This window comes from Ciconia boyciana, chromosome 16 (genome assembly GCF_034638445.1).
Source record: "Ciconia boyciana chromosome 16, ASM3463844v1, whole genome shotgun sequence".
In the NCBI taxonomy this organism is placed as follows: Eukaryota; Metazoa; Chordata; class Aves; order Ciconiiformes; family Ciconiidae; genus Ciconia; species Ciconia boyciana.
Window position 1 is genome coordinate 13625747 of NC_132949.1, and position 14275 is coordinate 13640021.

General features: G+C 48.4%; 1 protein-coding gene across 1 annotated transcript in view; it reads right to left on the reverse strand.

Moving 5' to 3' along the window:
- Positions 1-14275, reverse strand: part of MAP2K4 (mitogen-activated protein kinase kinase 4) — a 105551-nt gene continuing 91276 nt past the window's right edge. Inside the window, exons 8-11 of the mRNA XM_072881193.1 lie at positions 9128-9205; positions 7926-8074; positions 4348-4393; positions 1-3184 (exon numbers count right to left, since the gene is read on the reverse strand). Coding sequence (XP_072737294.1) covers positions 3071-3184; positions 4348-4393; positions 7926-8074; positions 9128-9205 — 387 coding nt within the window. The 3' untranslated portion in view covers positions 1-3070. The remainder of the gene's footprint in view (positions 3185-4347; positions 4394-7925; positions 8075-9127; positions 9206-14275) is intronic.

Consider the following 14275-nt stretch of genomic DNA (forward strand, 5'->3'; position numbering starts at 1 on the left):
CGCATCCTAGTTTTATTACAACTGACCTGCAGGCAAAAGGATAGAACTATTACATAAACACTCTGATCCATGTATAATATCTTAAATAGAGGAGGAAGTCAAACCAGGATACCGGATAAAATACTCTGAAGCTCTTTGAAGCAGTTATGTTCCTGAGCTCCATTTTACAGACAATAAGGCAACATCCCTGCACATCAGCTTTTTGATAATTTTTATACATTTTTCTATGGTACAAGAAAAAAAAAATAACCAGAGTTCACAATGTACAGTTCTTACACTATTTTCACAGCTTCTGAACACTATACACCTTTTTTTCTTTTTTAATAAAGATACATTGTAATAAATGGTGCACCCTTAATCGTTTATAATAATCTATGTTTAATACACTAAACCTGCCCTTCTGTACAGCCACCCATGCCACAGCACCTCAATCCTGACTTTGTTACTGGCAGCTCAAAACTTCGCGTTTCCATTTCCCATCCGTTGAAAGCAAACTGGTCGCACTGCTAAAGACGGGCCCCGGACAGGGTTGGCAGCGGAGACCAGACCCCAGCCGTGCCAAAAGCGCAGAGCAAGGCAGTCGCTTGCATTGGAGGGAAACTGATTTTTGGGAGGATCCATCTCAGTGTTAGCCCTCTGAAAGGTTTTTGGGCTCCCTGTCACTGAGGGGAGGTGAATCAGACTTTAACGCCTGAAGGGTGGGGGCAGAGGCAGAGCATCTCTGCATGGGTCTATCTTCACTGGATCTGTGTCTCTTTAGTCCCCCCAGCCAGCACCCCGTGAGACCCGGCGCGCCCGTTACGGGTGGCTGAAAGCTGGTGAGATGAATCACAGCTGCGGGGATTTGCCAAGCCTGAGAAAAGCCGAGTTTTCTGAGGCTACGGGACTGGGGGGAGAATAACCGCTTTAGATACGCTATATATCTTGTTCAACTGATCCTTCCACGTGATTAATCAGAGCTGTTGGGAATGACTAGTTACTTCAGAAAGCTCTGCCTTGCCCATTCTGGGAAGACTTTAGTGACTGCCTCGCCTGATGAGCAGCCCCGCAGGAACATAATCCAGGAAGGGCAGGACTGCACCTCCCTGCCCAGCCGGGCACGCTGTGCCCCAAGGGATCACATCGGTATCAGCCTCGGTGTCAGAGGGACCAGCTCTGACAGCCGAGCGGGAGATGCGCAGTGCTGCAAGCCTTAGGCAAGGGTGTCACCTCTGCGGCTGCAGAAACACCAGGTGTCCACATGAGCACGGCCTCGGCTCTCTCCTTTCCCGACCGAGCATTTGGGGCAGGGATGCGCTGGTCTCCAGCGCTCCCACATCAGCCCAGTTTGCGCTTGGTAGCATTGGTTTGATGTGGGAAGCCCCTTCCTTGGGAATCCTGCCAGTACCACTGTTTTCACTCCAATTGCATCTCTAGCCCTCTGCATCCCGGGTCCGGTTTTGCCGCAGAGCTTTGACAGTAGGTTGCTCTAACATTGATGAGTCCTACCAAGTGCCTAAACTAGACAACTCAAAATGGAAATCAGAGACCCTGCAGTCTCCATTTTATCCCTGCTATGCTACTAAATGCCTGAAAACTGCAATGTTTCGGGGGAAAAAAAAATGTTTTCAGGAAAAATTCTTTGAAAAATATGCCAATTCAGAAAAAAAACAACTGATGTGCTTTTTTGCTCAGCAATGGGCCAGAAGATGACAGCTTGCCTGGCCTTGCTGGGTCAGCTAAAAGCCCACAAGGCATTAGATGCTCCCTCATCTCCACCTCATCTCTATCTGCACCAAACAATCTCACTGAGGTTCGCCCTAGGCTGCAGTAACGAGAACTACGGAGGGTCACAAAAGAGGTTAAATATGCCCAGAAGGTGGTGAAGAAGGTCTCCAGCAAGCTAAGCAGAGCATGACATTTGCAGCAGCAAGGTGGGCACAGAGCCCCAGTGGGGGGGGGACATCCCCACCATCCTGCTTGCAGTGGCAAGAAGGAAGCGCCGAGGTTTGGTCTTGTGAGGGACACTGGGCTGGGTGGTGGCAGCGCTGCTGGGCTGGATCGGGGTCAGTGAAAAGGCGCTAGCATCAGGGCTGGGGACAGTGAAGGACATGAGAAACATTGGCTAGAAATCACAGATATTTGTTTGTGGCTCATTAAAACAGCTGCAGACTTTATGAACGGCACTTGTCGAAGTCAAAGCAAAGCCAGCTGGCGGTGAGCACTGTGCAGCTATAAATCAGGTCACAAGCAGGTTAAATTCAATCGAGTAGTTTAATAATTCTTCAGGTCAAAGGTCTTATCTTACCAGGTAACAATTTACAGGACACCTAGTTAAGAGTGAAGAGTGGCTGGCTTGGTAAAAGGAGAAAGAATACATTATGTCCCATCTCTGAATAGTTTAATGTTAGCCTCTTTCAATGCAACATATTTTTGGTAAAGACATATTCACTATATTTAACATGATCTCTCTTTAACAGGAAGTTCAGCTGAGCGCACTGTCCCCAGAAAGTACACTGCGACTGTAAAGCAACAGAATTTCATAGCAGTAAATCTATTGCACTTTGTGAAGAATAAAATTCTCCTTTGCCTTTCTAGCTCCAGAAGGCAAAGCATCTCGTTGGTTAAGCAAGTTCTTCTCCCTCCAGGCAAAGTCTCTTAATGTTCAGACAGACAACGCCTAACTTGTTTGTTTGCTTTTTATTATTACTTGAAACAACAATTGGAAGAGTTTGAGAGAAAAATCTTTCCAGTAGCTGCTGAGAAGTCTCCAAGTTTTGAGTCTAGAAATGAATTTTAGGTGCTATCCAATCACGGTCAACAAATAAATGTACTTATTTCCACATTTCATGAATATGTCCACAAAAGAGCAAGATGAGGTCTCTCTTTGACCAACACTAACACTGTGTGATCAGGTATTACAGGGGTGCACTTTATATGTGACAACAGTATACAGACAGGATGGAAATAACACCAATATTATTGCACATGGTGTCTGGGCGAGCATTAAAAACACTGCAATATGTGATGAAAATTCTTTACAGCTTGTTTTCTCTCAGCCCTTTTTCTAGAGTTTGATGTAGCAGCAATATCAATCGACGTACATTGGAGAGCTGGGAGTTGCTGGCATTTGATCCAGGATTTTACAAACATAGCATGCAACATCCACTGTGCGTTCCTCATACATCAGGATGAAGGGATGTTTCTGGAATCAGATAAAAAAACAACAAGGTTACGTTCTCCCTTCTGAGACATGCTGGCTACCCCAGATAAAAGCTTAGCATATGGATTTGCTTGATGCAAGAGCACAGGGCTTGGTGGTGGCTGTAGGACAACAGGACATAGCGTGGTCCACGGCTTTTACGTACAGGGAATCCATTCATAAATGTTCAGTATGGAGGTGGGACAGGACTCCAGGAGTGTCAGGAACTGCTGGGCAAGAGGCAGCAAGGGTGCAATATTAGCAGCACCTGGCTCCTTTGTAGCATGGACATGTACAGAAATACTTTCAAGAGAGGGTTCATCATCAGCCTTGCCAGCAATGGGGAGAAAGGAGTGACATGGAGACATGGCTTGTGGAGGTCAAACAGGAGATCAGGACCCAAACCCAGTTCTCCTGAACCCTGACCCTCTGGTACTGGCTGGACCCAACTCAGAGCAGCTGGAAAGTAATGACACGGTGACTCTCTGGGCCAGGACACCAGGCAAACTCCTTTCGTATCACATCACCACCATCAGGGACCCAGGGCATGGTTTCACACATCCCCTGAAGAGGTGGCTTCCAGATGCCCAAAGCTCCTTGAAGGTGCACGGTTGCCAAGTGTGACTTATCCAACCCAAAGGCATTGCTGCATTCCCTCCTTTAGGACCCCCCACCACAGACAGGCTCTGCTGGTGTCTTACTCCAGAGCCGCGCTCTTTCAAGTCTCACTTTTGTCTGAGCACTCCCAGCCTCATTGTGTGGCCTGTGCATTGGAGGCATTTACACGTGACAGTGCTGGCCAGCAATTCGACAGGGCTCCTGCCCAGTACCAGGACCTCAAGCAAAGGCAGCATTTACATGGCGCACCCGGCATGCTTCTGCCTGAGCCTGCCCACTTCAGGGATCGCCAGTCTGCTGCAACGGGGCATTTCCCCCCATGCTGATCTCCTGTGTTTATGTATAGACACTAATGATCTTGGCCATCACCATGACTGCAGGCCAGAGACAGTGGCATGGAGGTGGTGCTCTTCCTCAGGCTGTGGAACTGAATACCCTGCCTTGATGGCCCGAGAAGACAAGGAGTGACCTCGGATGTGCGACCCAGCCCCGCTGTGTGACTGGCCAAGCCACAACAGCCAGCACAGACAGCCACACTTTGCACTCACCAGAAGCTCTTTATACTTTGGCCTTTTGGACTCGTCCTTTGTAAGGCTAAAGAAAGCAGAAAGAGAATTAGGAGAAAGTGAGATCGGGGAAATTGTTACAGGCATCAAATGCAAATTTTTACAGGACACAATGTTGAGTCTGCTGCTGTTGTGGTGGGACTCACCACCTTTTGTTTTCTGGAAAAAACATGCTTGTGCTGTGAGTGACCACAGGGACTCCTTCCCTCCCTCCCCACATGGGTGAACAGCAAGTGTGGCCACCAACAAAACCTGCTGGGGATGGAGCCCAAGGGAGCTGCAAGCAGAATGCCATCCCGACTGCTGCTGCCTCCATATGGAAACGGGTTTGACTGCAGCATAACCACAAGTTTTGCGTAGCAGCAACCAGCCTGTCCTCCATGCATCGGGCAGCGGGGCTCAGAGGCGGAAGAGAGCCAGCACTGCCTGCCAGGGCATAGACAGGGGACACAGGTACACATGCCATCATCTTGGCATGCACGGGCAGGGGCAGGGGCTGTAGCAGACGGCCAAACTGCTCTGCGGGGCCAGGTCTGGGCTCCTGGGCCCTCCTGGCTCATCCCTGGCACTGGTGGCACATCCAGCACTGAGCAGGCCACAGCTGCCGGGAAGGGACAGGAGAGGTGACATGGCTGCCCACGGGCAGCTGGGGGACAGGGGGCTGGCTGGAAAGCGTCCCCTCCTGCACGACTCCTCTGGCACCTCAACCACCCACCGGCCACCCAGCCAGAGCGCAGGGGGACGGCAGGTGGCAGCAAAGGCCACCAAAGCCCCTGCAGCAGGGGTGACATGGTGGGGGACAGGAGAGGCGATGGGGACCAGAGGCAGAGGGGCTGCGGGACAGGGCTTGGCGATGGGCGGCACCGGCAGCCCCTGCCCTGGGAGCCAAAGCTGCACCACTGGGAAGAGAAAGGGCGGCTGCAGCATCTTTCCCAAATGAGGGGAGTTAAGTCTAATTCCCAACAGCTGCATTTCCATCCCCACAGGCTCTGGCTGGACCTTTCTCAAGCTCCAGCACTACTACAGTGTGGCCTCAAATTATTCAGAGAAGCAGAGGGTAATTAACGCTGCACGCCCAGCACTGCTCTGTCCTGTGACCTGCCCGCAGAGCTGCGCAGGGGCAGAGAGGGAAGGAAATCCCGTGGCTGCTGCACAAACATCCTCGCTTCGGACTTTTGCTACCCAACAGCAATTCATTTCCTGACCTCAGCGCGTCTAGGGGTTCAAATATGCTCCTCACAACGCCTTTAAGGCAACTAATCAGAACTTCAGCTCACAGACCAAGTTTTGCTTTGAAATTTCCATGCACACTTTCATAAAGCAGTCCTGGAAATCTTTCATTGCTTTTCCAGCTCGACATGAAGCTGCGTGTCTGGAGCAGCCATTTGCAGCACCAGGTGCTGTACAGCTCCTTCGCAGGAACGCCTGATCTCCTCCCCAGGCACGCCGGGCCTCAGGAGCTCGCGGCTCTGCCTGCGAGGATGGCTAGCTCTGCAGCTGCCAGCACAAGGCTCCCAAAATCCAGACACAGAGCTTGGATACTTTGCAAATTCTGGAGCAGAAAGCTGAATCCCTGTAAGCAGTTCCAGGAGGAGTGTGACTTCAGATAAGCTTCTGACACAGGGAGGTGGGCTGAAGGGGAAAAAAGTTCCACCCAGGCATTCACAGTGCTGTCGGGATCCAAAGCAAATTGCAAAAAAAAAAAAAAAAAAAAAAAAAAAAAATAAAATCTCCCAGAAACTTTTTGACATTATCAAAAATATCCTTTCCTCACTGATCTATCACGGCAAGCAGACAGCAACACTGCAGGACTCTCTTTTAACATTCTTCCTGACTCTAGAATGCACAAAAATAGAAGATTATTAGATTCATGTTTGTAGGGTAATGCTCAGGAGATTTATGCCATCACCTAAAAGCACAGCCTTTTGGAGACTCACCTGCCTGCTTAGTAACACCAAAGATTACTGTTTGCACTTAACTAAAGGTTATTAAAAGAAATACTTATTACAGTGTTGCTATGAAGACATCATAAATATTCCAGGCAGAAGTCAGATTATTTACAAAACCAGATTAAACAAAAACCAGAATTGGACTGAAAACTGCCCTGTGCTCTATGCATTGTGGCTGTTCCAGAGCAGCAGGCCCTGGGAGGGCTAAATGGGCTGGAAATATGAATCAACCCAATCAGACCCATGGGCCAAAGATGCTGCTGTTTAGCAGAGATGCCACACAGGCTCCTCTGTTGGGTGATCTGGAGCCAAACTCACCAGTGCATACAGGGCACAAGAGCAAGCTCCTGGCTTTGGAAACTCTGTAACGATACGGCATCTCTATGGAGAACTATGTGGGAAACAAACTATTGCTTGTACTGTACGTGGGGAAAGCAACTCTGACTTTCAAACCATATACTACACCATTTTTGACTGAAAAATTTGCTGCTCCTTTTGAGCAGCAAACCATTTTGATGCTTATTTTCTGCAGTCCAAAAGACAATAACCAGGCCTTCCTTACAGCCAGCTGGAAAGTGAAACCTGGCCTCCGTAAAAATTCATAGTTCTGAAAGAGAGTGCTATCCAAACCCAAAAAACATCTCAGGCGAATGGAAAAACCTGAAACAAAACCTCTTGAACATTAAAATTGTCTAGAGCTGAGTCTTTCTGTGTCACAGAGCTTTGAGATGGACAGCCCTGTGCTGGGGATGTCCATCACCTGGGTCTGCCCAGGGCAGAAGGTCCCAGAAGACAAATGCAGGTAACACTGATGGATCTCCTCTGCTTCAGTATTAGGTTAATGAAATTATGTTGACCACCTTTCACATTTTGATAGAGAAATACTTCATCACAAAATTCACAATCAGCCCTTAACCTAAGCAGGACCACACACACATGGCAAGCAGATGGACTGCCCCAAGCCCCTCCTGTGCAAACACTCTCCATCCAAGGCTGACCGTGCTGCAGAGGCACTGCCCTACAGAAAACCACCTCTAGTCTTGATCTTGACATATGAGTGGCACAAGACATGAAGCCAACAACCAAGCAAGCCACCCACTACAGGTCCTGACAGTCACTGTGCTGAGCAGAACTGGGCAGGAAGGCTCCTGGCCTTGCCAGGCAAAAGGCAGGACCAGTACAGATCCTCTGCCCAACCACGAGACAATACTGTCAGGTGTCTCAGGCTTCTGCCTGCAGAAAAAAGGGCAAACAGCAGGTCTGTCCCAAGGCTGTGTCATATACCAAGGAACAGGATGCACAGGCCAAGCCCTTACCTACTCACGCAAACCTCCTGCCATGGGTTTTATCATGCCTCTCCTGAACACAGACTCTCAGAGGTTTTCTCCTCATCCCTTCCCTGAAGAGCAGTTTCCAAAGGTCTGCCCTTCAGCCCCCACCCAGACAAGTCTCCCATCACCTCCAAACCAGTGAAATGCAAAAGGTCCTCACCCTCATGTTGGCGCAGGAACGTGAAACTAAGCTAGGCACTGCTTGGCATGCGACCCTTGCCAAATACCTAGCAATGACAAAGCAAGCCAACTCCAAGTGCTTTCAGTTGGAAACACTTACCACAAGTTGACGAAGTTGATGAAACTTGGGGAGAACTCCCTTTCCTCTGAGTTACTCAGCTGCGGTGGGTCTCCTTTTACTACTTGTGTCAACTGGTCAAACACACTGTTCCACTTGGGGTAGGGGAATCGCCCTGTGGCCAGCTCATACTGCAGAGAGACAGCAACAGCACCAGGCAGGTTACACAAGTTCAATCAGGGAAAGAAAATGTCTGCAAGGACCCCGAACCCCCCAAAAGGAAGAGTAAGACTTGATTCTTCATCCCATTCCCTATACAAAGCTCAGCTGAGATGAGGGAAGGTTTTACCCAATAGTAAGTTCTGCTGCCTACGTTAGGAGCACCTCCAGATTTAACCTGGCTATGCCATGCTTTCATGTTGACAATGTCTTCTCCTCCACTGACTATAATGAACCAATGCTCTTACTAAGGTGTTCAAAAGTAGAAGAGAAAAATCCTCCAGTCCCTTCCCAAGCACCCTAACAAGCACTAGAGAAAATGGATAATGAGAATCACACAATCATAGAATATCTCAAGTTGGAAGGGATCCATAAGGATCATCGTGTCCAACTCCCTGCTCCTCACAGGACAATGAAAATGAGCATTTTAAAATGCCAGTGGGGAAGACAGAAGCTACTGGTTCATACTTATTGCTTCTGCTTTCTCTTCTATTTCACCACCTCGAGAAGGGAAGATCTTTTCAATTTATCAATGTGTGCACCCAGCAGTACTGTGGTTAAGCCAGAGAGGAATCAGCAACCGGGATCCAGGATTAACTGAAGTATTCTGCACAGCCGAAGTACACCAGATGCCAGGGCTGAGAGATGCTTATTTACACAGGCTGGATGCTCTGTTCTGCACCACCACACTCACCATCCCTTCTCATCTGAGATTTTGAAGACAAAATTCCTTTATGATCCAACACCTCTTCCCTGCTCACATCTCTTTCTCTGCAAAACATAGCTGCAGCTAAATGTATCCTCAGGGCTTCAGGAGAGCCATCTGCCTTGAAGGGATTTGTATTGTTTCTGAGCCAGGAGGTGCCCACTTCAATCACAACATGCAAATGCTTCACAGCAGCAGAGCTGTGCTTTGCTTCAAGCACACATTTGACACCAACCAACTCCATCACACTGCAAAGCGCACCAAGGCTACCCACCAGGAAAGTACTGTGCAGCAGAGGGTTTAAACCCCACTCACTTACCAATGTAATTCCCAAGCTCCAGACATCTGAGCGGACATCATAGCCTTGCCTGGATGCGCTGGGATCTATCCTTTCGGGCTGAAACAGGAAGAAGGACCAGTCAAACGCTGTGCCATGCAGGAAGGAATGAGAAGCATCTGCAAACTTAGAAAAAACTCGTCCCGCCGGGAAGAGCCTGGCACAGCTCGAGGCAAACTTGTCGCTAGGGCAGTCGTCCAACCCCAGCAGAGAAACATCTTAAGGAATCAAACACTGATTTTATGAAGGTATAGTGTAAAAAGTGATCTGAAACAGCAATTCAACACAGTCCAATCTTTTTTTTTTTTTTTCCTTTTGTACAAGCAGCTTGAATAATTGTTACTGTCTATTTATTTAGTTTTGTTTAACTTTGGGATCTCTTTAACACGAAGTCTCGCTTTCTCTGTTTTTAAAGAGAAGTTATCCCTAGGGAATCATAAGAACTGGAATAAACACCAGCCCAGGGAACTGACGGTTAGCAGTGTCTATTAGAACTCTTCTTCCCAGCTGTCTGCTGGTTGCTAAACCTCAGGAGGTATTAAAAACAATGTGTTTTAAGAAAAGCTTTTCTTTACAAGGTTTTGGGCATCCCTTGAAGGCAACTATGATGTTACAAGGTCTTCAGACACCCAAAAAGTTTTCCATAGAAAACAGTATCGAGCCAGACATGGGTGATTTGCACCTAAGATAGAGTTATCCAGAGAGGTGAACCAGCACAAGACATCTTTATGCTTTGCATGTCATCTTTATGAGAAACCTCAATTCTGCCTTCTTTTGTTAAAAATGTAGTAATTAAAATGTCAAAAGAAACAGGGTCTAATTCAGTTTTGACTACAACAATAATAGAGAGACCTGAATTGCAATAAAATACTAAATCATCAGGTACAGAAAATACTATGAAAGCCGTGGTTGCTTTGTAAGGTACATTTTAATACAATTTCATGGCAGATGCCGGCTGAAGAGTGCCATGCAATGAATGGAAGTCCCTTAGTGCAACCTCAACCCTCCAGTGGACCACCGCATGAGAAGACTACTACATTCCCACAATACCTCCCAGCCCCCAAACCCTCATGGCATTTCTGGTTGCTCTGCCATGCTGCCAGCTCTCCTTTTTGCAGGCCACCACTTACACATGGCTGCCTCAGCTGTGACTGCTTCCAGACCTCTCCCATTCCCTCTGTCACCAGGATCTTCTCCAACAAGGAAATTTGCCCAGGCCACCACCCATGCATACCCACACAGAGAAGGGAGAAGTTTCCACCAAGCTTCAGTGGTTCTACATGTGGCTTCTCCTACAACCTTCTTGTGTCCACTCCTCCTCAGTACATGGTATATTGCCTTCCCAGTGCCACTGATGTGTTTTATCATCCTTACTTCCAGTTACAGTATCTGCTTTGAAACAGGCTGGCTTCAAAGGCCATACCCTGAACACGCTGCCTTTCCCACCCCCCTAGGTCTGCTCTCCGCTTTGCTTTCTTATCCTTCAATTATGGTTTCCATTCATCTTAAGCTCATGTATTAGTTGTTCCTCTCATGACTTGGATAGACTTTTCAATAATTCTGGTGGGAGGGCATGCAAAATAACAAAATTACTAAATTCAACTCTCTTAAACCTACCATCAGCCCTTCACGTGCTCATCTTGTAGCTCAGTCCAAACCAATCACATTTATATTGCAGGTAAACCCATGCTTCTAACTGCTCACAACCCAGCATCCTGCCTTTGCTGGATGAGTTCAGTCTTTCCATATTGGGTACACCATATCAACAGACTACCAAATCAGCTGATAAGGAATTAATAGCTAATATAAGCATGCATTTCTTTAAATATGGGGAACAGAAATGTAATGACAATTTCTCTACAATTTTGTAGCTGAGAACAGCAAGAGGGGTGAGGATCTGAACAGAAAACGCGTATTCCCAGTCCCTGCTACTTGCTTATTTGAGGGGAGGATGGTTTGATAAGCAGCGAAAATTCAGGATGTGGATACTCTTGGATGATTCAGGAGGTTACTGGACATTTCACTAAGAAGCAAAATGTCTCAAGGAAGAGGCCATGGGTGAGCATTGGCTCACACTCAGGCTCAGGAAGGACAAGAGGAGCTCAGACTTATAAATCGAAGCTGTCCTCTGCTACAGAGAATAACATCACCTAATGGGTACAAAAAAAGTCAAAATGCTCTCAGTGATATATTTCTGCGAACAGTCCAAAATATTCATGAGAAAGCAAACAGAAAATGCCAGCAGTAGGAAGGTGGATAGAAGAACATGGCATCAACAACAGACCAGCATTAGGTATGGCATGGCAGGCACCTCCTCTGTCCCCTCGTACAGAAGGTTACAGGCTGAAAATAAGTTTCCAGGGAGTCTCATCAATCACGCTCATGAGTGATGCTGCATCTACCCTGCCCTATCTCAGTGCCACAGGCAGCATGATGGACCTACCTCTCCTCAACAGTCTTGTTTGCCTCCTACCTTCTTGGTTCCAGCAGCCAGCAGCAAGAGTGGGTGTGAAGCACATCAAGCTATCCCTTCCCTGTCCCTCAGGCAAAACATTGTGGCCAGCAGGGCAAGGGAGGGGATTGTCCCCCTCTACTCCGCTCTCATAAGACCCCACCTGGAGCACTGCATCCAGCTCTGGGGTCCCCAGCACAAGAAGGACATGGACCTGTTAGAGCGGGTCCAGAGGAGGGACACCAAAATCTGAGGCCTAGAGCACCTCTCCTATGAAGAAAGACTGAGAGAGTTGGGGTTGTTCAGCCTGGAGAAGAGAAGGCTCCAAGGAGACCTTATTGCAGCCTTTCAATACTTAGAGGGGCTTGTAAAAAAGACAGAGAAAGACTTTTTACCAGGGCCTGTAGTGACAGGACAAGGGTTGATGGTTTTAAACTGAACAGGGTAGATCTAGATTGAACATAAGGAAGAAATTGTTTATGATGAGGGTGGTGAGACACTGGAACAGGTTGCTCAGAGAAGTTGTGGATGCTCCACGACTGGAAGTGATCAAGGTCAGGTTGGACGGGGCTTTGAGCAACCTGATCTAGTGAGTAGCAGCGGGGGCTGGACTAGATGATCTTTGAAGGTCCCTTCCAACCCAAATGATTCTGAGGTTCTGTGGTTCTATGATTCTATCAATGCTACCTGTGCTGCAGGCCTATGGACCACTATGGACCACTGCTCCACAGTGAGGCAGCTCTCTGGGGGCATAGCCACTATCCATGACAAGCCATAAGCATTTTGGCAATAGAAGATGGATTCCACAGCTGGCATGTACCTTCCCACCATGAAAATCAGAGTCACTTCGCAGGAACAAGGACAACCCTGTGACAAGAGGCCATCTCTTTAGTCCCACACACACCACCGTGGGGCATGCCGTCCATGTGATGGACGCTGATGTGCGGAAACGGTAGCGGGTGGCCTGGCCCTGCACGCTGCTGGGAATACATCACCACATCTGGAGGCTGCCACCAGGGACCAGCCAGCACAGGGCCACACAAAATTATGGGGATGCTGGCCTTGCCAGTGCCGAGACTCCCACACTGCAGATCCATAGGGACATGCCGCAGCAGAGTAGAGCGGTTCACAGGCTGCAGAAGAAGGACTCACTTTCCATGCAGCACAGTGAATTACAGGACTGCATGGAGAGGAGGTATTTTGGGCAGGGCATGAAGTACTAAAAGGCTATGGGTTACAGGGACTGGTGAGGTAGGTGGCACTGGCGAGACAGAGCTTCTTGTCCAAAGCACCCACACAGGGACAGCCTGCTACCTGACGCACTAGAGCAGAGCACAGACCACAGATGGAGCAACAGGGACTTGGCCCTAGACCGTGGTGGCACAGTTAAAGGGAAAGCAGGATGGAACAAAATAAATCCCATCTAAATACAGAGCAGAAAGAATCCTGAGAATTTTCCATGTAGATGACATGGGAGCAATTAACACCAACGAAGCAAGAGTCAGCATGTCACACTCCAGGGACCTGGAACGTGGGGTGCAAAGCCCAGCTCATGCCAGGTGTCCTAACACCAAGTGCAAACGAGGAAAGGAAACAGCTGAGATGGAGACCCACCACTGGATGTGCTGATGGTGCAAAGAGGCAGGGTATGAATGACTCAAAGAAAGGCGCAGGCTGCCACAGGGCTTTTCTCCGTTTCAGTGTCCTCCTAAGCACCAGCATCTTGACTGAAAAATGAGCAGAAGTGGGCAGCACCGATCCTCCCTCTCCTCCAAACCCCCAGCTAAGCAAACAGATGCAATTCAGGGTGTGACACAAGGACAGATGCACACACAACTCCCTGCAGTCTTCAGCTGTTTCATGTTGCTAAAGAGCAAAGTAGCATTTCTGGGAAAACCCAATTCTTGAAGCTCAGATCTGGATTTTCACCGGTTATATAATCAGGAAATTTTATCCCACATGCACTGCAAATTCAAAACTGCCTACATGGCATTAAAATGTACATAACAAACTCTTATCTGCTACTTAGGCCAATGCATCCCTAAACTAAAAGAAAATAACAGGTTACCAGGAGCAAAGAATGACCAGAAAGAGCTAAATTTTTGCAGTACAAAAAGCAGAACAAAATCTACATGATACAAACTCTCCCTCTGTCCAGCCACGGGAACAGACGGATGCGAGATAGAAGCTGCCAGCCTCCATCGGAGACTATCTTCTCACACTAAAAAACATGTGAAATGAAGTCCAGGGACCTCCCCAGCTTTGGCCAATGGCAGGAGCAAGGTAAAGCACTGCACGTGTGGAAGCAGGGCTGTGCGGGCTGTAGCTGCAGCATCATCTGCGCCAAATTCAGCTGCAAACCACACAGTGAGCTATGAACTGGGGCAGCCAGAGTTAACAGACCTTCACTGCTCTGACAAACTGGATAAGAGTCTTGCACGCAAGAGCTGCAGCTCCCTCGCACGCTACTCTGCTGCTGTGTTAACCGAAATACCACATGTGTATTTGTTTAGGGATGCTCAAGACAAAAATGCCATCTCCCCCGTGGTGGTGACCCCATTACCGTGGCTTTCTCGTTTGGATGGCGGTGCCCTGCGAGAGGCTCGGCAAGTGCTCACGGAGGGAAGCATGTGCCACTGCCCCAGCGACTCGGCTCTCAGGGCCAACTCCAAACCGAA